The sequence below is a fragment of the Xenopus laevis genome, chromosome 1L (genome assembly GCF_017654675.1).
Source record: "Xenopus laevis strain J_2021 chromosome 1L, Xenopus_laevis_v10.1, whole genome shotgun sequence".
NCBI classification, from domain to species: Eukaryota; Metazoa; Chordata; class Amphibia; order Anura; family Pipidae; genus Xenopus; species Xenopus laevis.
The window spans coordinates 10317054-10344829 of NC_054371.1; the positions used below are offsets into that span (position 1 = coordinate 10317054).

At 44.2% G+C, this 27776-nt stretch overlaps 1 protein-coding gene across 7 annotated transcripts; it reads right to left on the reverse strand.

Annotated features, from left to right (window-relative positions):
* Window positions 1-440: 440 nt before the first annotated feature.
* Window positions 441-15796, reverse strand: XB22166507.L [provisonal] (uncharacterized protein containing Ig superfamily v domain L homeolog). Of its 7 annotated transcripts, XM_041586820.1 has the most exons (10): window positions 13619-14144; window positions 11418-11485; window positions 6176-6475; window positions 5387-5656; window positions 4199-4333; window positions 4018-4098; window positions 3433-3549; window positions 1962-2054; window positions 1651-1746; window positions 441-1075 (listed from the first exon to the last, which is right to left on the reverse strand). In XM_041586820.1, exons 3-10 carry the CDS (start codon window positions 6408-6410, stop codon window positions 909-911), a joined length of 1194 nt encoding a protein of 397 aa, XP_041442754.1. In that variant the 5' UTR covers window positions 6411-6475; window positions 11418-11485; window positions 13619-14144; the 3' UTR covers window positions 441-908. The 7 variants fall into 7 exon arrangements, with proteins under 7 accessions (XP_041442754.1, XP_041442740.1, XP_018082966.1 ...); XM_041586806.1 differs by lacking the exons at window positions 11418-11485; window positions 13619-14144 and adding an exon at window positions 15699-15796; XM_018227477.2 differs by lacking the exon at window positions 11418-11485 and having other exon boundaries at window positions 13619-14145.
* Between the last annotated feature and the right edge of the window lie 11980 nt (window positions 15797-27776).

The following is a 27776-nucleotide window of genomic DNA, read 5'->3' on the forward strand; positions in this document are numbered from 1 at the left end:
TCAATTAAATTCGTTAGCCCCTAATGGCCTTAATAAAGACTATGACCTATATGTATTTCTATGATGGGATAAATATTGACCACATTTCTGTTTTTTATTCTTTGTTCTGTTTCTTTTTAGCTGGATTTGGACATGCAGTGGACTAACGCTGAGTCGTTGTATACCTGCATGGATAGCATTAAGCAATTCAGGGGTTAATGTGTGAGGATCGTTAATGATGTCATGTGCTATGTATAACTTCCTGTGTTACCTTGTATAAATAGGTGTAAACCAATGCTTGTTAATTGAATGCTGCCCTTGGCTTGAGAAAGGGGTTTGTATACCCTGAAACGTCGCCCATTGGGCTTTTTGGTATGTGTTTTACAATATATCTTCTTTTTTGCATACAAAATTTGGAGTGCTGTGTCAGTTTTTATTTTTTCTATATATATATATATATATATATATATATATATATATATATATATATATATATATATATATATATATATGGGTGTGTGTGTCTATGAATATATGTCCCTTTTAAAAGGTGTATAGAACTGTAATTGGGGATGGCGTTTATGAGGCAGGGGATTATCTGAACTAACACCTGTAGGAAACCCTAGCAGTTTTAGTTCTGTGCCAAGCTCTCCCCCCCCCGTCACTTTGGTACAGGCAGTTTACATATAACAAGCAACATGGCAGCTTCCTTTCCTAGAGAGGCACTAAACTGGGAAACTGTGGAGGGCCCTTGTGCTTAGCCAACCAGTTTTCAGATATGCCAGTGCCCTACCTCGGCTTATTGCTCTGCTCCTGGGCTCTCACCTGATGCTCAGGAAGGCTGCGCTGCCCATTGTGATATCATGTGTAATACAGAATATGCTTTGGAATTGTCACATCCCCTCTGCAGTTTGTCTGCTTTGTAACCGTCAACCTGTAGCCAGATCCCCCTCAGCTGCCACTCCTATAAAGGAACTGTCTGGCTTACAACTGTCGCTTCCTTCCATCCCTGTATCCATCCCCCCCACACGATCACCGGCTAAAGGCTGTTTCGGGTTCTGCTCTGTTGCATTATTCCAAGGTTTAACCTTCCGGTCTACAATGAAAAGATAAAGACACAATACATAAGATATCACAGTATCAGTAACATAGTAACAAACCCATCAATATCTGCCCCAGCCCTTTCCCATAAGTACTGATACCCCAGAACCTTTCATTTGCTAAAAATGCCTCCAACCCTTTCTTGAAAAAGTATCTAATGTATCTGCCATTACAACCCCTTCTGAGAGAATCAACATCTTTTCCAGCTGGAAGGCCCTACATGTGAATATAGTATCGGAGAGTTTATTAAATGGTCATATATTTATATATCGGGGTACATTTAACTGCTGCTAAATTTCCAGGATGATTTTTCTGGTGACAATGTCAATGCAGAGCAGAGGTTCCCAGACGTTTAGGGTTGAGGCCCCCCATTTATAATCTTCCATATGGCTGTGCCACTGGATTATTTGAGTACAGGGAAGGTTTAGCCTTTATCATCCCTTTAACAATCCTTTAACGTTATAAAGAGTTATAATTAGATATAAGTATAAAAACCAATGATCAGACTGGAAGATTCAGTAAATCTCCAAGGTTACACTATTATTATTTATAGGAGAAGGAAATACTCACAGACAAAGACGGCCAAGACCAATAAGACACAAGGAATGAACCAGGGCAGTGTATAGAGAAGCCCCGGCTCCAACGTCTTCTCACAGGGGGGAGGGTCTGTTGGTAACAAGCACAAGTCTCATTCTAATGATATAAAGTCCTTTATTGCTGCCCTTATATAGCTGAGTTTTGTCTTTACTGATTCAGTTATACCATGTGACATAAACAGAATTATGGGTAATTACCTAATATTTCTCCTTATAACAAAGAATGGGGAAATAATCAGTGATTTGGCCTATGAAACAGAATTGCAATCCATGAAAGTAACTCACAGTTTCTGCTGAACAAAATGGTCTCAGACAGGAAAAATCCAGAGATAAAGAAATAGTCAGTGAAACCCATTATCCACTTGATAAAAGAGTAGTCTAAAATGATAAAAAATAAAAGTGACAATCCTTTCGTCAACAAGAGAGAGAAAAAAAGATAAGGCTAGTTCTATACATGTACTGGGACTGGCAACCCTATAACTGACAACTCACAGCCCACAATGCCGATTCTGGCCCACCTTCATCATCCCGGACCACCGTTTTACTGTTTCAGCTGGTGCATGGGGGGAGGGGTGGCCTGCAGGTGAGGGATGGTGCAGGGGAGTGGCCTGAAGGTGAAGAATGGTGCAGGGGAGTGGCCTGCAGGTGAGGGATGATGCAGGGGAGTGGCCTGCAGGTGAGGGATGGTGCAGGGGAGTGGCCTGCAGGTGAAGGATGGTGCAGGGGAGTGGCCTGCAGGTGAGGGATGATGCAGGGGAGTGGCCTGCAGGTGAGGGATGGTGCAGGGGAGTGGCCTGCAGGTGAGGGATGGTGCAGGGGAGTGGCCTGCAGGTGAGGGATGATGCAGGGGAGTGGCCTGCAGGTGAGGGATGGTGCAGGGGAGTGGTCTGCAGGTAAGGGATGGTGCAGAGGAGTGGCCTGCAGGTGAAGGATGGTGCAGGGGAGTGGCCTGCAGGTGAGGGATGATGCAGGGGAGTGGCCTGCAGGTGAGGGATGATGCAGGGGAGTGGCCTGCAGGTGAGGGATGATGCAGGGGAGTGACCTGCAGGTGAGGGATGGTGCAGGGGAGTGGACTGCAGGTGAGGGATGGTGCAGGGGAGTGGCCTGCAGGTGAAGGGTGGTGCAGGGGAGTGGCCTGCAGGTGAGGGATGGTGCAGGGGAGTGGCCTGCAGGTGAGGGATGGTGCAGGGGTGTGGCCTGCAGGTGAGGGATGATGCAGGGGAGTGGCCTGCAGGTGAGGGATGCAGGGGAGTGGCCTGCAGGTGAGGGATGGGGTGGGGGGGGCAGCAGGTGCCCAGTTACAGCACTGCCATTCAGCCAGGGAAGCAAATAAATGTTCACTTTATATTTAACCCTCCAAGTGGGGATCTAGAGCAAGGACACGTTCTCTGCAAATATCACACAAACTGGCCTTCATGCTGGGCCCTCCAGTCACTGCTCTGGGTCCCCTACCTGGGGAGAGCCTCAAAGTGGTGCTGTGGGTGGTAAAGAGGATGTGTGACATGTCGGAGTATAGACTCAAACAGCCCAGGTTCCCCTCCAGTTTAACCAGTAAAAGCCCCTGCTTCTCTTGATCTGCCCAATCTTGCCCCCAGCCACTTTACATCACCACCCTGCCCCTTTACAACCCCAACTGTAGTCACAGAGCAACACCACTAAACTGAATCCTACACTGACATCATATACACAGACTCCACCCACAGCGCAATGATATTAGTCATGTGACAGATTCCGTGGGACACTATACTCTACTTACTGCTCAGGTTGCTGCAGTATTGGCAGTAGGGGATGATGGAGAAGAAAATCCTGATGGCGAAGAAAGCGACAGATAAAACAATAAATGACACTTGGAAGAAGCTGATCAAATAGTGACCTGAAACCCAAGCAGGAAACATAGGAAAGCTGTTATTATGGTCTGTGAACACATAATCATTGGCTCATTTATCAAAGGGGCTGATTTACACCGACTGCCTCTTCTTTGCTGGAGCTACTGGCGCCTGATGTGAGCTGTGCCACCCACTGTGCCCGTTTATCACTAGTACTACGGCAAAATATTCTGTGAATGGGTAACACAATTAAGAATTAAACCTGGGCCCATTGGTATTATCCCCAGTCTTCCCAGGCTCTCCATACAAAGCTCTGCTTCTTTCCACTGATTTGTGCGTTTGTGTCTTCTATGCCACTTTGGGGGGCAAATCTGGATTCCCCTACCCAGAGGTAAGTTCCTAATGGGGCTACAGCAAATAGGTACAAGTGCTCTTAGCCTTTAAAAATGGGGTTCTCCCCGAATTTAAAGAATTTTATTTTGCTGGGGAAAGGAACAGAACGGAGCAGTTCTTACCGAAGGCTGAAACCACAGTGGCTGCCAATGGAGACAAGATCTTCACAATAAAAACTACATCCGCGAGGCCTTTTATAAGTGCTGAGTGGGAAACAAGAAACACCATTGTGACGTCACACGGGGCAGGGGGAGTTGATCCAATAAGAATATAGTGTTAGTGTTCCTATAATGAATTACTTACGTGAAGCCTTGATCCTTTTGTTCTGTCTGGCCCGTGGCACAATAATGTTCCAGAACAGCCCGAATGCTATGACATAGAGTGAGAAGGCCAGGCCAGCGATGATGAGGCAAAAACACAATGTTTCCATGAGACTTACTGCAAGAAAAGAATAATGGTCACTGCACATAACGGAACCACAAATGGGCTGAATTTACTATTCTACAGGATTTCTTTATTTATGATCCCCAAGGGCAAATCCTCTCTGTTTAGGATCCCCACCTTTTTTATATATTTGAATTTTTCTTTTCTATTAATAACATTGGCATCAAGTAACTGGTAAAATAGCAGCCGGGTGGCCTGCCAATCTCTGTGCCACACTGAGCCCTATGTGAGAGAACAGTGTATGCTACAGGGAATATAACTCACACTTGTTATAAACAGTTGGAAGAGCTGCTCAATCATACCCCCCAACATTTTGGAAGTAAAAAGAGGGACAAAAAAATTTTTTCCGCACGTAGCGTGGCAATGTTTTTGACCACACCTCTTTCTGTGGCCACACCCCCTAATTACCATGTTTGTTTTACAAAATTTGGCAGGTTATGAAAGTTTGAAAATATTTCTCCTTATCTAAACTGTGTTTTTGTGTCTCAAAATTGTTACAAAGTATCTTATTTGCACCTGTTAGTTGTTCTGGGCTCTCTGCTAAAAGCCAATTAAGTGAGAAACTTTGTTTCTTTTTCTGGCTCTTCAGTGCAGAGAAAAGAGGGACTTTCCAGTACAAATGAGGGACTGTCCCTCCGAAAAAGGGACAGTTGGGAGGTATGCTCAACACTGTATCAATATATCCATGAAAATCTGAGATATAAGCAGATTATAGGTGAGAAGTCTCCCTAGTTATTCCTGTATATTAGGTTCCTCACACAGACCCTCCAAACTTCATACATAACCAACATTATAACTCTGGAGACACTTTATCAGTCAGCAAGTGATCTTTGATTCAGCCCTTAAGTGCCAGTCCGTGTGGCACTTTGGGACCATGAATTTTCTAGCAATGCCATTTTTCACCATTTACTTGAATGGAACCCAAAAACCTCTATCTTGCTGGCACTCATTTTTTGTCATTGACTTCAATTCTACATCATTCAGATAAAGGGTTAAAAGCCTGGTTTGGAGGAAAAAAAAAATCACATATCCAATCCAGTACCATACCTGGACTTCCCACCATGATGGATTTGGAAGCTTTGCTGCTCATTGGGTTGCGCTTCTCACATGTGTATTGGCCCCAGGACAGAGGGTCCCCGACATTGATAGTAAATACCGAGATATTGCCCATAACCGTGATGTTTCCTTTAACTTCTTCTCCATCTTTCATTAGGGCCAAAGTCTCAGCGCTTCCTCCACTCCCTTCACACTGCAGCAGAACCAGACAGGCTTCAGGACTTGGACCCTCGCTCCATAGAACCGGGGGGTACAGGGGGTCTGTAAAGGCAACAGGATCATCTTTATTCTGTGCTGAACTCAGCAGATATTCAGTATAACATAAACCTCAGGAAGGAAGGGATTACTGATCGGAGTTTGGGGAGGGATGTTTAATGCAGCAGCACAGAACAAACGCGCCTGCTCTCAGCACTAATCAATTACCTCTTTTATTTCTCCTAATTATCTATTGTGTCTATCTGGATCTGACAAATATACCAGCTCTTAATAAAGTTCACCCTAATATGCATGAGACCGAGAGAGGGAAATTAGATTGCAATATCGGGGAACATATGATGCGTATGACAGCGGCGGTGGGGTTGAATGGATTCCCTTGCCTAGTAGAAGTGGTCTGTCTGACCATGGGAAAGAGAACAGCCCAGGAACAGCAACTACAGAGAATGAGAGCTCTATACTTGGGGTAGACTAGATACACAGGTTACTGTTCATGTAAAGTGTATCGGGTTGTTGGCATCTACATTATATCACCAAATCAATGGGCCGGAGTTTTCTGGGACTTACCCAAGACTTGAATGTTGATCTTCGACCACAGTTTTCCATTGGCCCATTGCTCATACTCCCAGCTGTCACTCTTGGTCAGGTTCTTTAGCAGGACAGTTCTGTTGCTCTTGATGATCTGTCCACGGGATTCATAGAGAAACTGGAATGCATACCATCCATGATAATTCACTACCCAGTCTGGATCTGAATTGGGTTTTTTCAGTTCCCACCAACCATCTAAATCAAAGTCCACCATAGGAATTGCCACGGACTTGCCAACCTCCCCGTACAGCTCATGTCTGATGACATCACCATCTGCAGCTGAAGGCAAGGTAAAGAAAGGTCAGCTCTTGGGGCAAGGCGCACACACACATATAGAACGACCTTCATTTCCAAGGCTTGAGTTCCCTAAATACATATCCTTTAATAAAGTCATTGCCGCTACAAGTTACTCTTCAATCCCTCCCTCCAGCAATCTGTTTACAGGCAGGAGTCGGAGTCAGATTGTGAGCGGCAGTTTGGTTTGCGCTCCCTTTGCCTGGACAACGTATTAGAGGTAAGTGCTTTGTGAAATAACCGACTGACACAAAGCTGCACGTAGAGAGACAGATTGCTGAGAGGGGGAGAGTGAAGACTAACTTGATGATTGCAGAATTTTTTCAAATGATGCTAATCAGGAAGTTTGTTATTTCCATTGGATGAAGCTTAAATTACATTCCCATTTAAATGGCACCTATCATGGAAAATTTGGTTTGCGAACGGGAGGAGCCAGAACCTCTCATGGGGGAAACAATAGATACTTTCCAGAAGTAGCCCCCTGTGAAGTGTTGTGCCCTCTGCATCAGAAGCCCAATCATTTACTCCATTATTCGCCAGCAACACAAATGCAGTTATAAAGCCAAAATGACAAACATTTATACAATATGTTTCCTTATTTCCTTATAATGTTTCCGGCATTTGTGCCAGTGGAGGGGGGTGTTTGGGGTGTTTTAGTGCTGCAGTCTGGGCCCCATGCACCAAAAAAAAAGCCCTTCCCCATTTCAACAACAAACATGACTAGTTGTGGTCAGACAGCTTGGCCAATTTGGACTACACTGCCCAACCTTCTAGATGTATGGCAGCTGGGAGGGGTCATTTTTAACAGACTACCCTGCAGTGCACTGGGTCAGGCCCAATAGATAAGGGATATAGAGATCAGCTGAGGTTCTGGGGTGCTGTACAGCTGTATCCCCTTGTTGTGCAACTGTTGGGTTGACCGTTCTGTAAGAGACCAGAAATAAAGTGCAGACTGGAAGCCAAGTGATTAGCACCATTAGATAAAACTCACCCTTGAGATGCTCGTTTCCTTTATGTAATGTACAGGGAGGAAGGAGTCATTTTGGAAGGGGTCCTGTAGCGCTGAGAGGGCAGAGATGGACCCCTAGGAATGACCTTATTTGCTCCTTTCTGCAACCACTGGCCACTGGCCACTGGCCACTGGCCACCATAACGTCATGACCCTATTTTGCACAGTTTCAAGCAGGACACTTCCTTTGTGCCTCGGGGGTTTATATCTCCAACTAGTTCCTGAAAAATAAGAATCGCTTGTGCAATGAAGTATTGGAGCTCCTGCAGCCTCATCTTATCTCTGCGTGTAATATGTATGTATGTATGTATGTATGTATATTTTTATTTGTAAAGCGCTCCTTGAGGGCAAAGCACTGCACAACAAAACAATAAATTATTAGTAACAAACAAGGGGTCATTGGAATAAAAAGTAACAATAAGTGCATTATTAGAAATACAATTCACATAAATATAAAATATAATTACAATACAGATTAAGTGCTTAGTGTCAAGGAAACAAAAGGCTAGAGGACCCTACCCCGTAGAGCTTACAGTCTAAATGGGAGGGTAACATACAGACACAATTCAGGGGGTATTAAGGTGCTGTGGGTTACAGGTTGTTACACTGTTATATAAGTGCCAGTTCAGCTGTTATCCAGGTGCTCCCAGAGGGAGTCTATGAGTTTTGTTTTAAAAACATTGAAGGAGGATTCTCTCCTGAGAGATTCAGGACATTCCAAATATAAGGAGTCACAAGAGAGAAGGGTTTGATACGGGAAACAGCAGTAGTAGTGGGGGGTACAACCAAGCGTTTGTCTGAGAGGAGCGGAGGTTTCGGGCAGGAACATATAGAGAGACAAGAGATGAGATGTAGTGAGGTGCAGAGGAATGAAGGGAAGGTTATGAGGAGGAGTTTATAAATTATTCTTTGTTTTATAGGAAGCCATGATAAGGACTTCAGCAGCGGAGAGGCCTGTACCTTTTGGATGAGAGGAGGATAATTCTGGCAGCAGTGTTTAATACAGACTGTAGAGGGGAGAGATGGGAGTTAGGGAGGCCAGTTAGTAGAAGGTTACAGTAATCTAGTCGGGATAGGATGAGAGCATACATGAGCGTCTTGGATGTATCAGGTGAAAGGAAGGGACAGATTTTGGCAATATTGTGTAAGAAAAAGTGACAGGTTTTGACAGTGGTGTTAATATGATCAGAGAAGGAGAGAGAGGAGTCAAAGATTCCCCCCAGACAGCGAGCAGAGTTGACAGGATTAATGAGCCATCAATAGAGATAGTAAATAGGGGAGTAGGACCAGGCTTAGGTGGAAAGATGATAAGTTCAGTGTTAGGTTGAGTTTGAGGTGGCGCTGGTTCATCCAATTTGAGATAACCAGGAGGCAGTTAGAGATCTGAGCCTCTGTTTCAGCTGTTAATGAAGGGGTGGATAAATATATTTGGGTACATCAGCATACAGATAATAATTAAAGCCAAATGAATGGATGAGATCTCCCAAAGACAGAGTGTACAGGGAGAACAACAGCGGACCAAGTACAGAGCCTGGTGTAAGCTCTGCAACACAGTGTTTGAGCAGAGAAGAGGGCATAGGGTCAAGGGGGCAAGTTGTGAGTGGGGAGGACAAAAGAAGCTTGGAGACTTCAGACATTGTTATCGGAGGGAAGGAATTAAGACCTGCAGAAGGGGCTTAGGAAGGAGGAGCTGGTTTACATTAGTAGAAGTAGGGATCTGATTGCGGCTGGACTCTACTTTGTCTTTAAAGAAATCAGCAAAGTCCTGAGGAGAGTGTGTCTGGTTGACTGATACTGTTGATGAGGGATGGAGAAGAGTATTGAATAGAGAAAACAGGCATCGTGGGTTGGATTTGTGATTGTTTATAAAGGGACTGTAGTTCTCTTGCTTGGCTTTTGACAAGGCAGAATTGAGGCAGGACAATAGAAATTTATAGTGAATAAAGTCTGCTTGCGTACGGGATTTCTTCCACATACGTTCAGCAGATCTTGTGCAGGAGCGTAAGTATCTGGTTTGTGAATTCAGCCAGGGTCGTGGGTTCAGAGCACGTGAATGCTTAGCCTGTGAAGGGGCAAATGAGCCAATGGTTGAGGATAGTATGTGATTCTACTCACTTACCAGGGTATCAGGATCAGACGTTTCCTTAAGGGAAATGAGACTGGACCTGAAAGACTGAGCTAAGGCTGGAAGGTCAATATCACGTGTATCCCGGACTAGTGGGTGGGCACGGAGAGTGAGAGATGGAAAATGTAACCAAATTGTGATATGAAAGGGGGAAGGGTTCACTGTTAAAACCAGAGAGAGAGAGATTTTTAGTAAACACTGGATCCAGAAAGTGGCCATCCTTATGAGTAGGGGTGTTTGTCCACTGCTGGAGCTCAAAGGAGGAGGTTAGGCGGAGAAAACGAGAGGGCCAGGGTTGTGAAGCATCATCGATGTGGAAGTTGAAATCCCCAAGAATGATTGCAGGGCTGTCAGTGCAGAGAAGAAAGAAAGGCAGGTGTCAAAGTCAGAAAGGAAGGCAGCAGAGGAGGAGGAGGCTGATGGGGGTCTGTAAATGACAGCTACACGCACACAGAGAGGGTGGAAGATGTGAATGGCATGCACCTCAAAAGTGTTAAATGAGAAGGCTGGAGGAATAGGTTTGAACCGACAGTGAGAGGAGGAGAGAAGATTTGCGCAAGTTGGCAGGAAAGCGAGGTTGAATATACTGTATGTTGGTATGGAGCAGGGTCCAGGGTTTGGAGAGATATCCCCTGCAGCCAGCAAAAGTAGGTAAAAGAGGGAAAAGATGTGGGAAGAGGATTTGAAGTGACGACATATCCGGGTCTTGATAGTAACTGGAGGACAAAGGTGTTGCAAGTAGTTGTAAAGTGTATAGGAGCTGGAGTATGTGGAAAGGAGTAGAGAAAAAGATATGTAAATAGAATAGTGACAGACAATAGGACGGTTGAAGGAAGTAACAACCTTAGGGAGCACCATGCATGTGAACACAGCAAAAATCATTAACTTTGCCATTGCAGTTTCTAGCAGGTAGTAGTAGTGTTATGTCCTTAACGTAGTCCTCTGTGTGGTCTCTCCTTGTAGCTTTCCTTGTTGAACTCCTTTTTAAACTCTTCCAGATCACTTGTAAATGAATCACTTCGAAATGAAGCACCCTTGCAAATGCTCACCCCTAAAGAGATCTTAATAAATAGGGAGAGTAAAAGCTGGGAGCTGCTGCACACAGGTCTGGGGAATTACAACTGATTCTAATTGATTAAACAGCAAACTGATCACCAGCTGTGACAGAGAGTGAGAGCAGAGCAAGGCTCAGGGTGAATACAGAGATAACCTGACATACAAAGTTTGTTTGGAGAGGAGTTTATAGGGGGTCGTAAAATGTACACGTTACAAGACTACAGGGAGAACTTATAATCAATCAGGCCCGGATTTGTGGAAAGGCCACCTAGGCCCGGGCCTAGGGCGGCAGGATTTTAGGGGGGAGGCATGATGCCCAACCACACCCACTTTGGTTCAAAAACACTAGGGGATGCGCTGGAGATACAATATTTTTTTAAATTTCCCCATTGATAATTAAAATTTGCACGAATAAAGGGGAGGATACAGGGGCGACAAACGGCAGTGGGCCTAGGGGTGCCCTCTATGTAAATCCGGCCCTGTAATCAATATTATATTACTAGTTTAGAAGTGGCAAATGAACAATGCATACATATAACTCATTAAACAGTGGTAGGGGTAATACAGATGGAATGCAATAGCAGTTTGAGTAGATTTACCAATAAATGGTGCAAAAATGCAAACAGGACCACAGCAGAGATGGAAATAGCAGTTTTAGCAGATTTACCAATAAATGGTGCAAAAAAATGCAAACAGGGCCACAGCAGAGATGGAAATAGCAGTTTTAGCAGATTTACCAATAAATGGTGCAAAAAAATGCAAACGGCCACAGCAGAGATGGAAATAGCAGTTTAAGCAGATTTACCTGTAATAAAAAGAAGAAGAGAGATGTCAATTCATAACTCCTTGTTAAACTCTTCCAGATCACTTGTAAATGAATCACTTCGAAATGAAGCACCCTTGCAAATAGGAAGGAAGTGGATAGGCACACAAGCAAAAAAGGAAGGAAGTGGATAGGCACACAAGCGAAAAAAGGAAGGAAGTGGATAGGCACACAAGCAAAAAAAGGAAGGAAGTGGATAGGCACACAAGCAAAAAAAGGAAGGAAGTGGATAGGCACACAAGCAAAAAAGGAAGGAAGTGGATAGGCACACAAGCGAAAAAAGAAGGAAGTGGATAGGCACACAAGCAAAAAAAGGAAGGAAGTGGATAGGCACACAAGCGAAAAAGGAAGGAAGTGGATAGGCACACAAGCGAAAAAAGGAAGGAAGTGGATAGGCACACAAGCAAAAAAAGGAAGGAAGTGGATAGGCACACAAGCAAAAAAGGAAGGAAGTGGATAGGCACACAAGCGAAAAAAGGAAGGAAGTGGATAGGCACACAAGCAAAAAAAGGAAGGAAGTGGATAGGCACACAAGCGAAAAAAGGAAGGAAGTGGATAGGCACACAAGCGAAAAAAGGAAGGAAGTGGCCAGACACATAAAATGTTAACAAGTTGTACACATGCCACATGAAACGGGTTCACTGCTAAGAAAGAACTGGTTATTGTTTCATAATTAATAAAGATCAGTTGTTTAGCATTAATCTCACTGCACATTGTTTTCATATCTAATTAACTTACTTTTGGGATAATGGTGATCCTTTATGGACACTGAACTGGGTGCTAATGCCCTGTGCCTCCATCTATGGAATCTCCCCTATGAGCAGTTTGTTTTATCACTGGCACGGGGATTTCTGTGGTTTCTTCATTCCTGAAAATCCTCCCCCCCCCTCCGAAAAAAACAATTGCTGTGCATGTGAAAGGGCCACATGACAGTCATTCCTGTAAGTGACAGATATAGGACAGGCCACTCCTCCTGTGATGCAGCAGTGACAGTTGTGTGTGTAACTGGCAGTCATTCGCCAGTACATCTTGTATCTTATATAGTGACTGTATTGGAATGCTTGGGGAAACTCCAGCAGGGGGTTGGGTACAACATACACCTCTATTGGCTTCCCTGACATTCCAGTACCTTAATCACTTTGGACTGGTTCCACTGCCCTAATTAATTGTTCCATCCCTTACCAGTGCCTGGTCATCAAAGGAGAACTAAAGCCTAACTAAAGAAGTAGCTAGAAATGTTGTACATGATGTTTTGTGCTTCTGTACCAGCCCAAGGCAACCACAGCCCTTTAGCAGTAAAGATCTGTGTCTCCAAAGATGCCCCAGTAGCTCCCCATCTTCTTTTCTGCTGATTCACTGCACATGCTCTGTGCTGCTGTCACTTACTGAGCTTAGGGAGCCACTCACAATATACAGTACACATAGAATAGAAATGTCACAATATAAGGCTGATTAGTAATTAATACACATAATTACTACATGGCAGTGCAGTCTGCAGCAGAATTGAATAATCAGCCCTGTGGCCTGAACCCACCAGTATCTGTGCTGTCACTTGTTTCCTATTCAGGTGAGCTGAAGGCCAATGAGACCAAGGCAGTGACAGCCGGTGAAACTGAAAGCACTTTAACATAAGGTCATGCCACTTTATTGTTGTGTGTTATGATGGGAATGGGAGGAGTCAGGGAAATGGGAGGAGTCGGGGAAATGGGAGGGTGCATCTGCTGTGGGTATAACATGTATTAGATAGAAATGTTTTGTATTTTGCTAACACAGACACATTTTAAGTGAACATTTAGAATAGATTGCAAGCTCTTGGGACACAAAGCCCTTTAATGTAATGCCATTGTGCCCTATTACACTGCTACATTACATAAGTTCTCTGTGCTTCTATACTCAGTGAGATCATGAGAACTACATGAAATATGAAGGCTTCAGTGTAGGAAACCTGCCAGCTGTACTACTACAACTCCCAGCAGTTGGGTTGGAGACACACTGCACAGGCATTTTCTCCTAGTTATTTGCCCCTTCCCTAATGAGTGTCTGTGCTGGTGCCCAAGAGCTAGCACTCAGTGAGTAAACAGCAGTAGTAATAAGTTGTGAGTGTATAATAAATACCTGCACACGATTCAGCTCCAGACAACACGATCAGCAGAGATAAGAGCCACATGCTGCACCCAAACAACAATCCGTGGGTCTTCTGCTCAACTTTAACTCACAATAACTAAAGTAAGTAAAACGGATATGGGGGAGGGGCTTAAAATCACCAGACTCAAATCATCACAATGTAACGTGAGGGGGTGGAGAGACAGGGGGAGCCCCGAATACTTGTGCAATACTCCGTGACGTCAATCAGTTATAAATGGCGCGCATGCGCATTCCCTTCCATCGCGCTCTCCGGGACATTTACATTAAATCACGTGACCGTCCATTTAAATCCAGCGCATACGAGGGAACTTTTTTTTTTACGGGCGCTTCTCTGGTTCAGTTCTCAATCATCAGCGACCAAGGTAGTGATTACAAGCTCTGATTTAGCTCTTTTTAATTCAATAAATAATATTTGTTGTTTTTTTTATTCTCATGAAGGATCAGGTTAATCAAACGCATGCCTCCCAACTGTCCTGTGTTTAGAGGGACAGTCCCTCTTGACAGCTCAACCCGCAGTCCCTCCTTTGTACTGGAAAGTCCCGTTTTTCTCTGCACTGAACAGCCAGAAAAAGAAACAACGTTTCTAACTTAATTGGCTTTTGGCAGAGAGCCCAGAACAGCCACAGCTGCAAATAAGATACATTTGTAACAATTTTGAGATAAGCAGATAAGTAATTGTAACAATATAAGATAACAGGTCTCTTGGGAGAAGTTAGACTCACAGCTTTAGGGTTTTAGCACACGGGCAGATTCGGGGAGAACTGTCTTCCCCCTGCTATAATGACAAAACGGCAGCACCAATGCACTCGCGGCGCTTCAATTTCCAAAGTCACCCGAAGTTTCCTCGTGAGGCAACTGCGGAAATCTCCCCGGGTGGCCACCGCAGAAGAGGCGATTAGTCGACAGGCGGCTAAATCTCCCCGAATTTGCCCGTGTGTTAGCTCCCTAAACGGCAATTCACCTTCATTAGCAAAACTGTAATTGAAAAAAAACCACAGAAATATGTTTAAACTTTCATAACCTGCCAAATTTAGTAAAATGAACATGGTAATTAGGGGGTGTGGCCACAAAAATGGGCATGGTCAAAAAAAATTCAGGGGGCTACACACCAACTTTTTTTATCCTTCTTTTTATTTCCAAAATGTTGGGAGGTATGATGTGACCCTTCTATAAATACTGCTTAGAATAATGTTACACCCTTTATCCAAAATCCATGTTCCCTGATAGGAGCTCCATTTGTCTGTGGATGTACCAGGACTGGACTGAGATTCAAAATAGGCCCTGGCATTTCAGATGCAATTTGAATAATATATCAGATACACAGAGGTCCAAAAAAGCCGCACAGCAGCCCAATAAATAGTGAGTGCCTATGGCAATTAACAGCAGCCCCACTGGCACCTGCCAGAACCCACAGACTGGGCTAAATTATTCACTACTACTTAGCTGCAACTCCCAGAACCCCTGGACAGACTGCTGGGACATGTCTGTGAAGCAACCTAGTTCTACATATATGATATACCTGCAGTCACCTGGTACCCAAGAGCTTGCAATCACTAAATGAATGGCAGCAATAAAACTAAAAAAAATAAAGGGGTCGTTCACATTTTTAACTGTTAGTATGATGTAGAGAGGGATATTCTGAGACAATTTGCAATTGGTTTTCATTTTTTATTTGTGGTATTTGAGTTATTTAGCCTTTTATTCAGCAGCTCCCCAGTTTGGATGCTAGGATCTAAATTCCCCTAGCAACCCTGCATTGATTTGAATAAGAGACTGGAATATGAATAGGAGAGGCCTGAATAGAAAGAGAAGTAATAAAAAGTAACAATAACAATACATTTGTAGCCTTACAGAGCATTTGTTTTTTAGATGGGGTCAGTGACCCCCATTTAAAAGCTGGAAAAAGTAGATGGCAAATCATTCTGAAACTATTACAAATAAATAATGAAAAGCAATTGAATCGCTGCTTAGAATTGGCAGTTCTAAAACATACTACAAGTTAATTTAAAGGGGAACCACCTCTTTAAGGCCCAGTTGTTGTGCCCCTCACCTGTACAAAGAGCAGCTCCGACGAGCAACAGGCTCAGAGAAGGCGACATGGAGAGACGGCAGCTTCTGGGGTTCAACTAACTCTGCAGGATCAATATTTATATATATATATATACAGTATAGTAGAGGAGGTTATTACTGTAATAGTGGGTAGGGCACAGATCTCCTGATCTACATCACCTCACCTCACACCTTGTAAGACAACACCCCTTGGATTTTTCCATTGTACAGTAGAGGCCGTGAGAAACCTGATGCTGTGAATGAGCAGGAATGCTACAAAATTCCCACAGTCACACGCGCACCTTTGTGCAACTACAGCAAATGAAAGGGAGAGAAATGCAATGGTGCACTCGTGATTGGCCTATAATAAAACCATAATATTTTATTTCCACGGAGCAGCACAGATCTGGGCCCTGCAGCCTGAGTGGGAATGACAGCCCCCCATGTAGCAGATTATTTATAAAGACATTAGAGCAAAGTCACGCAGGACTATGTCAGGAACCTTTCCCTCTCTGTTATAGTTCTCCAAGCCCCTGAGATTATCTCCCAGTGCTTTTTAGGATTCTTGTCTGACAATGAGCACGACCAAAACACAATAATTATCCAATAATCCCTTAGAGGGGATGTTAAATTGGGCAAGTGATGGAGCAGGAGCACTTGCCTTGAGCGCTGGTATGTGTTGGAGTCACAGTTGGACTGGGGTGTACAGGGACCACTAGGGCTTCCATCTGACGGGACCCCAGTCGCAGACCCACGCACTTTTTTTAATTTTTTTTCCCTCCTTGAGGACACAATGGGGGAGCAGGGTCCACCAGGTATATTCCCAGTGTTCCGCTGGCCCAGCCCTGACCCTCCTCTTGGGGGAATAGCAACACCCCTTGTTGTTATTGTTTTTTGCAATGGGTCAGTCTGATACCCAAGTCTGTGTTTCTACCAGTTGGTTCCCTATATAACGAAGTGCCTGACTGAAAGTAAAAGCATATTGGGAGGGTCTATTTTTTTTTTTGCAAAGAAAGGTCCTTTTCGGAGAAAACAGGCAGCACCAAGTTCTTAAAGGAGAAGGAATGGTTAAATCACCAGGGGGTGCCAAATGTTTGTAGTTAACTGCACCATGGAGCCCGGGGTTCTTCAGCTGCTGCCCCTCGGCCGGTGCTAGTGTGGTACAGTGAAATTGACAGTTCTCGGATATGTTTGTGAAGATTCTCATTCATCCAGGTCATGGTATATTTATAGAGAAAAGTGAAATCAACTGGACTTGCTGTGCTTTTTTCTGAATTGAGAAAGCCAGTTGGATGACAGGTGAAACGTCTTCAATAAAAAACACAGCAAGTCCAGTTGATTTGACCTTTTACTATAGGTAGTTCTCGGATATTTATGTTACTGAGCACCCAACACCAAGAAGGAAAAAGCAGGAAGAAGATGGCAAAGCGGTGATTGGTTAGAAGTAGCCCAGGCTAGTGGATTTCTGCTAACAGGAGCACAGCCCAGAGGTCTCAGGAAAGTGATTATAATGACTGGGAGTAACCAACATTTGGCACACACCCTCCTTGTGATTTTACTTTTCCTTCTCCTTTAAAGGAGCTACTCTCCCTGCCCTCGTGTATATTTGGTTTTATTCGGATCAATAAAGATGAAGTTTTAATCTACATTTTGGTTCCACCTTGAATGAATTGCTTCCCGGTTGCCACCTGCTTGTCAGTACCCTATGAGCGGAGTTGCTAAGAGAAGGCCTACACTTACATACATGTATTATGTGTTTATTCTATTATTTAGCGATTGGTGTGGGAAAAGATGCCCAACTGCATATGTGTAAGTGTATAGAACATACATGAACCCATACACATGTATACAACAACGTAAATAACTGGGCGAAGGTGATTCACATCCCAGTCAAATCAGTGCATGGTTGTTAGGGGAATTTGGACCCCAGCAATCGGTTGTTTAAATTGCAAACTGGAGAGCTGCTGAATAAATAACTAAAAACCACAAATAATAAAAAAATGAAGACCAATTGCAAATTGTCTCAAAATATCCCTCTTTACATCAGACTAAAAGTAAACTTTAAGGTGAACAACCCCTTTAACTGCAATTGGTCTCCTCCTCACCGTGAAGAATGTCAGATATCCATTTATTAAGTGTGTTCAGCTGCACCTGCCATAAATGATGTGAGTGTTGCTGTGCAGTTATGATCTGAGGTTATTGACATGCAGTAACCTCTGTTTTAGTTTCACAACAATAGACCGTAGACCTACAGTATCAGTCACTGGGGTTTTCCATAGGTTCCGTATGTTTCATCTTAAATACATTAAATACATTATCTCACATGACTCCTGTAACCGGTTTAGCTGGAATCTTAACTCAAAGACTTAATGGCAATCGCTGATCATTCCAATCCAGCCTCCTGTGTGACTGACACCAGAATTTAGACACATTTGGCATTACCCTCAACCCCAAACAAAATACCTGGACTGTCTGATTCTATTCCATAAGTCTTCCAGCAAGGGGCTGAGTTGCTAAGAGAAGGCCTACACTTACATAGAAAGGTATTATGTGTTTATTCTATTATTTAGCGATTGGTGTGGGAAAAGACGCCCAACTGCATATGTGTAAGTGTATAGAACATACATGAACCCATACACATGTATACAACAACGTAAATAACTGGGCGAAGGTGATTCACATCCCAGTCAAATCAGTGCATGGTTGCTAGGGGAATTTGGACCCCAGCAATCGGTTTGTTTAAATTGCAAACTGGAGAGCTGCTGACTTAAGCCCACCTCCCCACAGGGTCCAATGCCAGCGGGGTCTGCAAGCTGGTGAGTATTACTCATGTATTATAAGGGATAATGTACCCCCTACTGTAAATGATAAGGATATTAGAAGTCACTGAGGGGTTGTTCTGTGACCATATAAAAGCACAAGGCTGCAGGCTGAGTTATACTGGGAACTCTGAGTATCACTCATGTATTATAAGGGATAATGTACCCCCTACTGTAAATGATAAGGATATTAGAAGTCACTGAGGGGTTGTTCTGTGACCATATAAAGGCACAAGGCTGCAGGCTGAGTTATACAGGGAACTCTGAGTATCACTCAAGTATTATAAGGGATAATGTACCCCCTACTGTAAATGATAAGGATATTAGAAGTCACTGAGGGGTTGTTCTGTGACCATATAAAGGCACAAGGCTGCAGGCTGAGTTATACAGGGAACTCTGAGTATCACTCATGTATTATAAGGGATAATGTACCCCCTACTGTAAATGATAAGGATATTAGAAGTCACTGAGGGGTTGTTCTGTGACCATATAAAGGCACAAGGCTGCAGGCTGAGTTATACAGGGAACTCTGAGTATCACTCATGTATTATAAGGGATAATGTACCCCCTACTGTAAATGATAAGGATATTAGAAGTCACTGAGGGGTTGTTCTGTGACCATATAAAGACACAAGGCTGCAGGCTGAGTTATACAGGGAACTCTGAGTATCACTCATGTATTATAAGGGATAATGTACCCCTACTGTAAATGATAAGGATATTAGAAGTCACTGAGGGGTTGTTCTGTGACCATATAAAGGCACAAGGCTGCAGGCTGAGTTATACAGGGAACTCTGAGTATCACTCATGTATTATAAGGGATAATGTACCCCCTACTGTAAATGATAAGGATATTAGAAGTCACTGAGGGGTTGTTCTGCGACCATATAAAGGCACAAGGCTGCAGGCTGAGTTATACAGGGAACTCTGAGTATCACTCATGTATTATAAGGGATAATGCACCCCCTACTGTAAATGATAAGGATATTAGAAGTCACTGAGGGGTTTTTCTGTGACCATATAAAGGCACAAGGCTGCAGGCTGAGTTATACAGGGAACTCTGAGTATCACTCATGTATTATAAGGGATAATGTACCCCCTACTGTAAATGATAAGGATATTAGAAGTCACTGAGGGGTTGTTCTGTGACCATATAAAAGCACAAGGCTGCAGGCTGAGTTATACAGGGAACTCTGAGTATCACTCAAGTATTATAAGGGATAATGTACCCCCTACTGTAAATGATAAGGATATTAGAAGTCACTGAGGGGTTGTTCTGTGACCATATAAAGGCACAAGGCTGCAGGCTGAGTTATACAGGGAACTCTGAGTATCACTCATGTATTATAAGGGATAATGTACCCCCTACTGTAAATGATAAGGATATTAGAAGTCACTGAGGGGTTGTTCTGTGACCATATAAAGGCACAAGGCTGCAGGCTGAGTTATACAGGGAACTCTGAGTATCACTCATGTATTATAAGGGATAATGTACCCCCTACTGTAAATGATAAGGATATTAGAAGTCACTGAGGGGTTGTTCTGTGACCATATAAAGACACAAGGCTGCAGGCTGAGTTATACAGGGAACTCTGAGTATCACTCATGTATTATAAGGGATAATGTACCCCCTACTGTAAATGATAAGGATATTAGAAGTCACTGAGGGGTTGTTCTGCGACCATATAAAGGCACAAGGCTGCAGGCTGAGTTATACAGGGAACTCTGAGTATCACTCATGTATTATAAGGGATAATGTACCCCCTACTGTAAATGATAAGGATATTAGAAGTCGCTGAGGGGTTGTTCTGTGACCATATAAAGGCACAAGGCTGCAGGCTGAGTTATACAGGGAACTCTGAGTATCACTCATGTATTATAAGGGATAATGTACCCCCTACTGTAAATGATAAGGATATTAGAAGTCACTGAGGGGTTCTGTGACCATATAAAGGCACAAGGCTGCAGGCTGAGTTATACAGGGAACTCTGAGTATCACTCATGTATTATAAGGGATAATGTACCCCCTACTGTAAATGATAAGGATATTAGAAGTCACTGAGGGGTTGTTCTGTGACCATATAAAGACACAAGGCTGCAGGCTGAGTTATACAGGGAACTCTGAGTATCACTCATGTATTATAAGGGATAATGTACCCCCTACTGTAAATGATAAGGATATTAGAAGTCGCTGAGGGGTTGTTCTGTGACCATATAAAGGCACAAGGCTGCAGGCTGAGTTATACAGGGAACTCTGAGTATCACTCATGTATTATAAGGGATAATGTACCCCCTACTGTAAATGATAAGGATATTAGAAGTCACTGAGGGGTTCTGTGACCATATAAAGGCACAAGGCTGCAGGCTGAGTTATACAGAGAACTCTGAGTATCACTCATGTATTATAAGGAATAATGTACCCCCTACTGTAAATGATAAGGATATTAGAAGTCACTGAGGGGTTGTTCTGTGACCATATAAAGGCACAAGGCTGCAGGCTGAGTTATACAGGGAACTCTGAGTATCACTCATGTATTATAAGGGATAATGTACCCCCTACTGTAAATGATAAGGATATTAGAAGTCGCTGAGGGGTTGTTCTGTGACCATATAAAGGCACAAGGCTGCAGGCTGAGTTATACAGGGAACTCTGAGTATCACTCATGTATTATAAGGGATAATGTACCCCCTACTGTAAATGATAAGGATATTAGAAGTCACTGAGGGGTTCTGTGACCATATAAAGGCACAAGGCTGCAGGCTGAGTTATACAGGGAACTCTGAGTATCACTCATGTATTATAAGGAATAATGTACCCCCTACTGTAAATGATAAGGATATTAGAAGTCACTGAGGGGTTGTTCTGTGACCATATAAAGGCACAAGGCTGCAGGCTGAGTTATACAGGGAACTCTGAGTATCACTCATGTATTATAAGGGATAATGTACCCCCTACTGTAAATGATAAGGATATTAGAAGTCACTGAGGGGTTGTTCTGTGACCATATAAAGGCACTAGGCTGCAGGCTGAGTTATACAGGGAACTCTGAGTATCACTCATGTATTATAAGGGATAATGTACCTCTCACTGCCGTATGCTCCTACACACAGCAAAAATTGTCACTGTTTTATTTTGTTTGGGGTTGAGGGTAATGCCAAATGTGTCTAAATTCTGGTGTCAGTTACACAGGAGGCTGGATTGGAATGATCAGCGATTGCCATTAAGTCTTTGAGTTAAAATTTCAGCTAAACCGGTTACAGGAGTGATGTGAGATTTAAGCTGAAACATACGGAACCTATGGAAAACCCCAATGACTGATACTGTAGGTCTACGGTCTATTGTTGTGAAACTAAAACAGAGGTTACTGCATGTCAATAACCTCCGATCATAACTGCACAGCAACACTCACATCATTTATGGCAGGTGCAGCTGAACACACTTAATAAATGGATATCTGACATTCTTCACGGTGAGGAGGAGACCAATTGCAGTTAAAGGGGTTGTTCACCTTAAAGTTTACTTTTAGTCTGATGTAAAGAGGGATATTTTGAGACAATTTGCAATTGGTCTTCATTTTTTTATTATTTGTGGTTTTTAGTTATTTATTCAGCAGCTCTCCAGTTTGCAATTTAAACAAACCAATTGCTGTGGTCCAAATTCCCCTAACAACCATGCACTGATTTGAGAGGAGAGGACTGAATAGAAACAGGAGTAATAAAAAGTAGCAAAAACAATATATTTCTTCAGGTCCCCAGGCAGCACACCAAAGAGATAGGGCCCTGCTCCTGGGTACAGGAAACAAGAATAAAACCCCCTCCCCCTCCTAGCTTCCCTGTGTTTTTGTTTCCTGTCCTCCAAGGATAAGGTAGGTATAGCAGGGGTCCAGCCAGGGTTGCCACCCGGCCGGTATTTTACCCGCCTAGCCAGTAAAACCCTGCCAAGGCCGGTATTACAAATTTACCGGCAATGTAGCTCGGCCTGCCCCCAATCCCCTGGAACTTATCTTTTCTATTGCTTCTAGCGTCTGTGGCGCGGCCCTGCCCCTTTTGCCGTCGCGGCCCGCCCCTTCTTTGTGTCCCCGCCCCCCACCAGCCGGTAATTCATTTTTAACAAGGTGGCAACCCTAGGTCCAGCTGGATTCCTGGGGGTTCCCTCAGGGGCGCTTGGCCAATGAGGCGGGCTGAGGTGCTCGTCTCAGGCGGCAGCGCCAGATGCATTTCCAGGGGCAGCAAAAAGCCGCTACTGAAATTTTAAGAGCCGAATTTCTGGTTTTGAAACTGGAAACTCGGCTTTACTAGTGCAGGAGAGCGTAGTTGCGCTCTCCGCACTAGTGTTCCTGCCTCAGATGCCGGGTTACCGATGGGTAAGCCGGCGAGGGGGGGGCGGCATTTTGAGGAGCCGCCTCAGGCAGCTTCTTTACCAGAATCGCCGCTGGGTTTCTGTAAGGTTACCTGTGCGGTGGGGATGCCCACCGCACCATCCTTCTTCCTAGCCGCGCCACCGTGTTTTCGCTGGCTCCTCTCTAGGGCGCGCCTCCTTTCCCTTTAAAGGCGCAGGCTGATTGACTTCCTGGTTTGACTCTTGCCTGCCTATGTTTATTCTCTGCCCGCCTTGACCCAGCCTGTCTGACCATCCTTCTGCCTAATCCTTTGTACCGTGACCTTCGGCCCAAAAGACTTTGCTACCAGCCGTGCCCCTTTGCCAGCCAGAACATCTCGCCTTGCACCCCTCGTTAAGTCCAGGAGGCACCCAAGTAAGCTGAGAGCTCCTCCCGAAGCCCAACGATGGTCACACTACTGGTGAAGCCGAGCCGAAACCAGGGTACTTGGCACTTGTTCTGGTTTGGGTGCCGGTCGTGACAGTTCCCTAAATAGAACAGGTCTATTGTTATACCGTTCACCCCTAGCTGTGGGTTCACAGTTTTGGCCTTTCCCTTCTCCAGCTTTCCCTAGCTCTTAGGCTCCAGCTGGGGCTTTAAGAATGCTTTGTGGTACCTGCGGTGCAGCATGGCTCGGCTTCTGAGGAATCCGGTGTGTATTGTTCCCAGTTGGGTACAAGGATTGCAGTAGCACCAGCAGGAGTGGAAGGCAGCAGTCCCATGTGGCTGTTGTGAGCGGGGGGTTAGCTACGCGTCGCAAAGTAACCGTTTCCTTACTTCCGGGTTCGGCTGGCGGGTCACGCGACGACCCAGCTGTAAATTTAAATAGCCGTTTTTTCTCTTTCAGTGCGTTGTGTTTTTCGACCGGTTCTGGTAAGCTCTCTGAGAGGACCGTTCTAGGCTGGGTGGGGGACTTGGATTGAGAGTCCTTATTTATTTTTTATTTTTCAGCCATGACCTCTCGCTCTGAAGCTAGGGATCATGAAGAAAGATCCAGGAGATGTGGGCTGTGCAAGATCAGACTTCCACGTGATTTTTCGAAGAGAATTTGTTCAGACTGTTTCAAGGAAAATTTTCAACAAGAGGTACCAGAGTCGATGTCTGAATTCATGTCCTGGTTTAAATCCAATATGCAGCAGACGTTTGGAACATTTAAAGCCTCAGGTTCAACCACAGGCAAGTACTTCTGCGGCTAGCCAGGTGAGGGCGCCGGAAATACATGATGTATTGATGGATTCATCCGATGATGATATAAAAGAAGATGCCGATGTATTTTCAGTAGAGAATATAGATCATCTGGTTAAGGCTGTTAGATCTTCGATGGATCTAAAGGATGAGGACAAGCCTCACTCCAAACAAGATATGATGTTCTTGGGTAAGAAGTCACCCAGAGTATTTCCAGTCCATGGGGTGATTTCAAAGATTATTTCTAAGGAATGGTTGAAGCCTGTAAAGAAGTTAATGCTACCTAGGAAGTTAAAGGCTTTGTTTCCATTTGATGAGAAGGTGACAGTCTCTTGGGATGTTCCTCCTAAGGTGGATGTGGAGGTGGCCAGACTGGCAAAAAAGACAACGATTCCAGTTGAGGATGGAGCCAGTTTTAGGGATCCTATGGATCATAAAATAGATGCCACATTCAAGAAGCTCTTTGAATCTTCTGCTGCAGGGTTTAGGCCAGGTGTGGCCACGGCTTGTGTCATCCGTTCTATTAGACTTTGGCTCACTCAGCTGGAGCAGGATATGGAAGACGGAGTCTCTCTTCAGTGGAGAGCATTAGAATAGCGGCCAGATCTGTTGTGTCCATGGAATATAGTGAAACACACAGACAAGTAGGTGCAGGAGTAATTGCTGTAATGCTTAAAGGAGAAGGAAAGGCAAAACAGAAATAGCCTGCTAAAGAAAGTACTGTGTATGTAGATAGTAATCAGTCACCGTTTTTAAATATGTCTCTGTGGTCTCTTATTGAAGCAGATACGCTCTCTCAGCACTGCAGCCTGTCACTTTTTTTTCCTGGCTCTTCCTGCCTGCTGCCCGAGGCAGCCCTGAGGTGCATTGGTTATCATTCTGTTGTTGTGCGCATGTACTGGGGAGCTGACGATCATGCAAATCTCTAAGTGCACGTGTCATCATTGACTCTTATGGCCACGCCCCCCAGCCAATCAGAATCGAAGTGTCCGGGAGCTGACACACGGAAACTTTTTTTTAATTACATTTTGGACAGCTAATAGGCAGCATCAAGTGGTGCACAGAGATTGGGGAACAAATGTCTCTGCTCTCCGCTTACTGACACTCCCCAAGCTGCTGGCGCTGCTTAAAGGGGTGGTTCACCTTCAGAAAAAAGTTTGTAAACTCGTTTATTTTAATACGCAACTCCACCACAGTCAAATCTCCTCAGGCTGTCTTTTTCACTGGGTTCGCTGACACTTCTCCACAGTCCTCCCCCCTCCCTTCAGTGCTCATGAAGTCCTTTGTAGTGTGGGCTACGGCTGCCTTAAGTGCTTAGTGGTCTCTAAGAATTGTGCATTGAAACAATAGCTAACACTGAGGGAGCGACAGCACAGCAAATACCTGCATAATAACGGCAACTCGATCAGGGAGGGAATTTCTGACAGGGTGTGCGGGCTAAGAAAGGACTTTGAAAACCCGCCTACTCTTTTTGCAAAGATGAAAGGACAGCAGGCAAACGAACAATTTTAACCCCAACCTTTCATTATTACTGGATCGCTGAGGTATATTGGAGCTGTTAACCTAACATGTGCACTGATGCTGTTGCATTGGAGGGAGACAATGGGGCAAATTCACTAAGATTCGTAGTTGCGCCAGGCGCAATTTCGCCGCACTTCGCCAGGCGTAGTTTCGCCAGCGCTCCGCAAATTCACTAAAATCCGAAATTGCGCACAGGGGTAGCGTAAGGTTGCAAAGTTGCGCTAGCGTTGATTCGCTAAGTGAAGCGAAGTTACGCTAGCGAAGGTTAATTTGCATACGGCGCCAAATTCAAATTTCAATGGAGGAATACGTAGAATCACTACACAAGCCTGGGAAACCTTCAAAACATCAAATAAATTTTTTTTTTGCCCTACACATGTGCCCACTGTATATTTAAGTTGCCATGAGTTAGGAAATGTGGGGGGGGAGGAGGGGAGCCCCAAAAAAATTCTCGATCTTTTTCAGCCTATCACCCATAATATAGAAAAAACGCCAGCATTTTTTGGGACTTAGAAAAATTTGAACTTTTTTGGAAGCAATCCCTATCTACTCTATTGCGCTTCGCCTGGTCTGAGGTGGCGAAGGAAGTCTAGCGTAAAAGGTAGCGTTCAGAACACTGCGCGCGTTCGTGAATTTGCAAAGTTACGTCCGTAGCGAAAATTCGCCAGGCGTAAGGGTGCGAAGTAACAATAGCGAATCTACGCCAGCGTTCGTTAGTGAATTTGCAAAGTAACGAAAATGCCCAACGCTAGCGAATTGACGGTAGCAAATTGACGCTAGCGTTAGGCGCTTAGTGAATTTGCCCCAGTGAGTGAGTGAGTGAGGCGGAAGCATGTACGAGCATTTTTGCCAGTGAAGGCTTCCGTACAAACGATTGTATACCGAACGATCTTCTGCCATAAATGGGGGAGGGAGGTTGGGGGGAATGAGGGGAGAGAGCAAGTCAATGCATTTTTCATAGTGAGTGTCTTTCATTTGAACTACACTATATAGATTGATATACTGTAGGCAGGTTAATGTCTTCAGCCACAAATGCTGGGGGAGGGAGGGCGAGGTTAGAGAAAGTGTCTGGTGGCCCGCTCCCCAACTTCTACTACTACTCTCATATGCCTCACAGCAAATTGCAGCTTGTATGGTGAAGTTTTCTGGGAAGCAGTGAGGAAAGGTAACCAAACCCCTTTAATGATAATGAGCACACATCAGTAGTGACGCGCTCCAAAGGTCAACAGGGGTTTTTTTTTTCCACGCATGCGCAGTAAAGAGATAGAAGAAACAGAAGACTAGGCTACCTTACTAAGATGGCGCCTGCGTGACTGATTAGGCGAGGCGAACAAGGAGATGGATTCTACACTATAGGATTAGTAAATGCGAGTTGCAAACATAGCGTTTTAGTAGATCTTGGGGAGTAGATTACAAGGATATAGCTAATAAACTTTGCCTTTCCTTCTCCTTTAACAGGAAGGAAACTACCTAACACACAGTAAGAAAAAAGTAGCAGAGAAAACATAACAGCAGATTCAACATGAAGCCTTATACATAAGACTCTAGTACTAAAACAGCATCAGCAGATTCAACAGGAAACATGCACAATTACTTTATCTCATATTTAACAGTTCTCTCCCCTATTCGTGGTGGTAACACCTGTAAAAGAAAGGATTAATCAAAGTCACAGGTTATAAGTTAAGTCTATCAGGGGGTCAATGCTCTCTTTGTGGGTAACGCCTAGAAATGTTGCCCTCTTCTATGGAAGGAAACTGGTGCTCGGAACAATCAGGTACCACCGATGCTTCAGAGTACGTACTCTCCATTTCGGTTGGACTTGCAGGCGTTGTTACCTCTGGTGATGCCACAATCTGGGGCTCCCCTTTAGTATAGAGAAGTCCAATAAGGCTTTGTGTTTGGTTTTGCTCAGTGGTAATTGCAGTATTACGTAGATGGTCAATATGAAGATGCCAATATAGATTGCCTGCCACTTTTACTGTGTAACTGCATGGACCTCTTTGAGCAGAGACAATTGCTGGTAACCATTTATTAGGCCCTCTGTAGTTCCTTGCCAAAATGGTTTGCCCAACACTAAGCTGCCACAAGGTTCTCTTCTCTCCTCCCCTGATTTTAAACTGGTGGTTTCTCACATGATGATTGAGATATGGTTTCAGCAAGTCTAACCGAGACCTA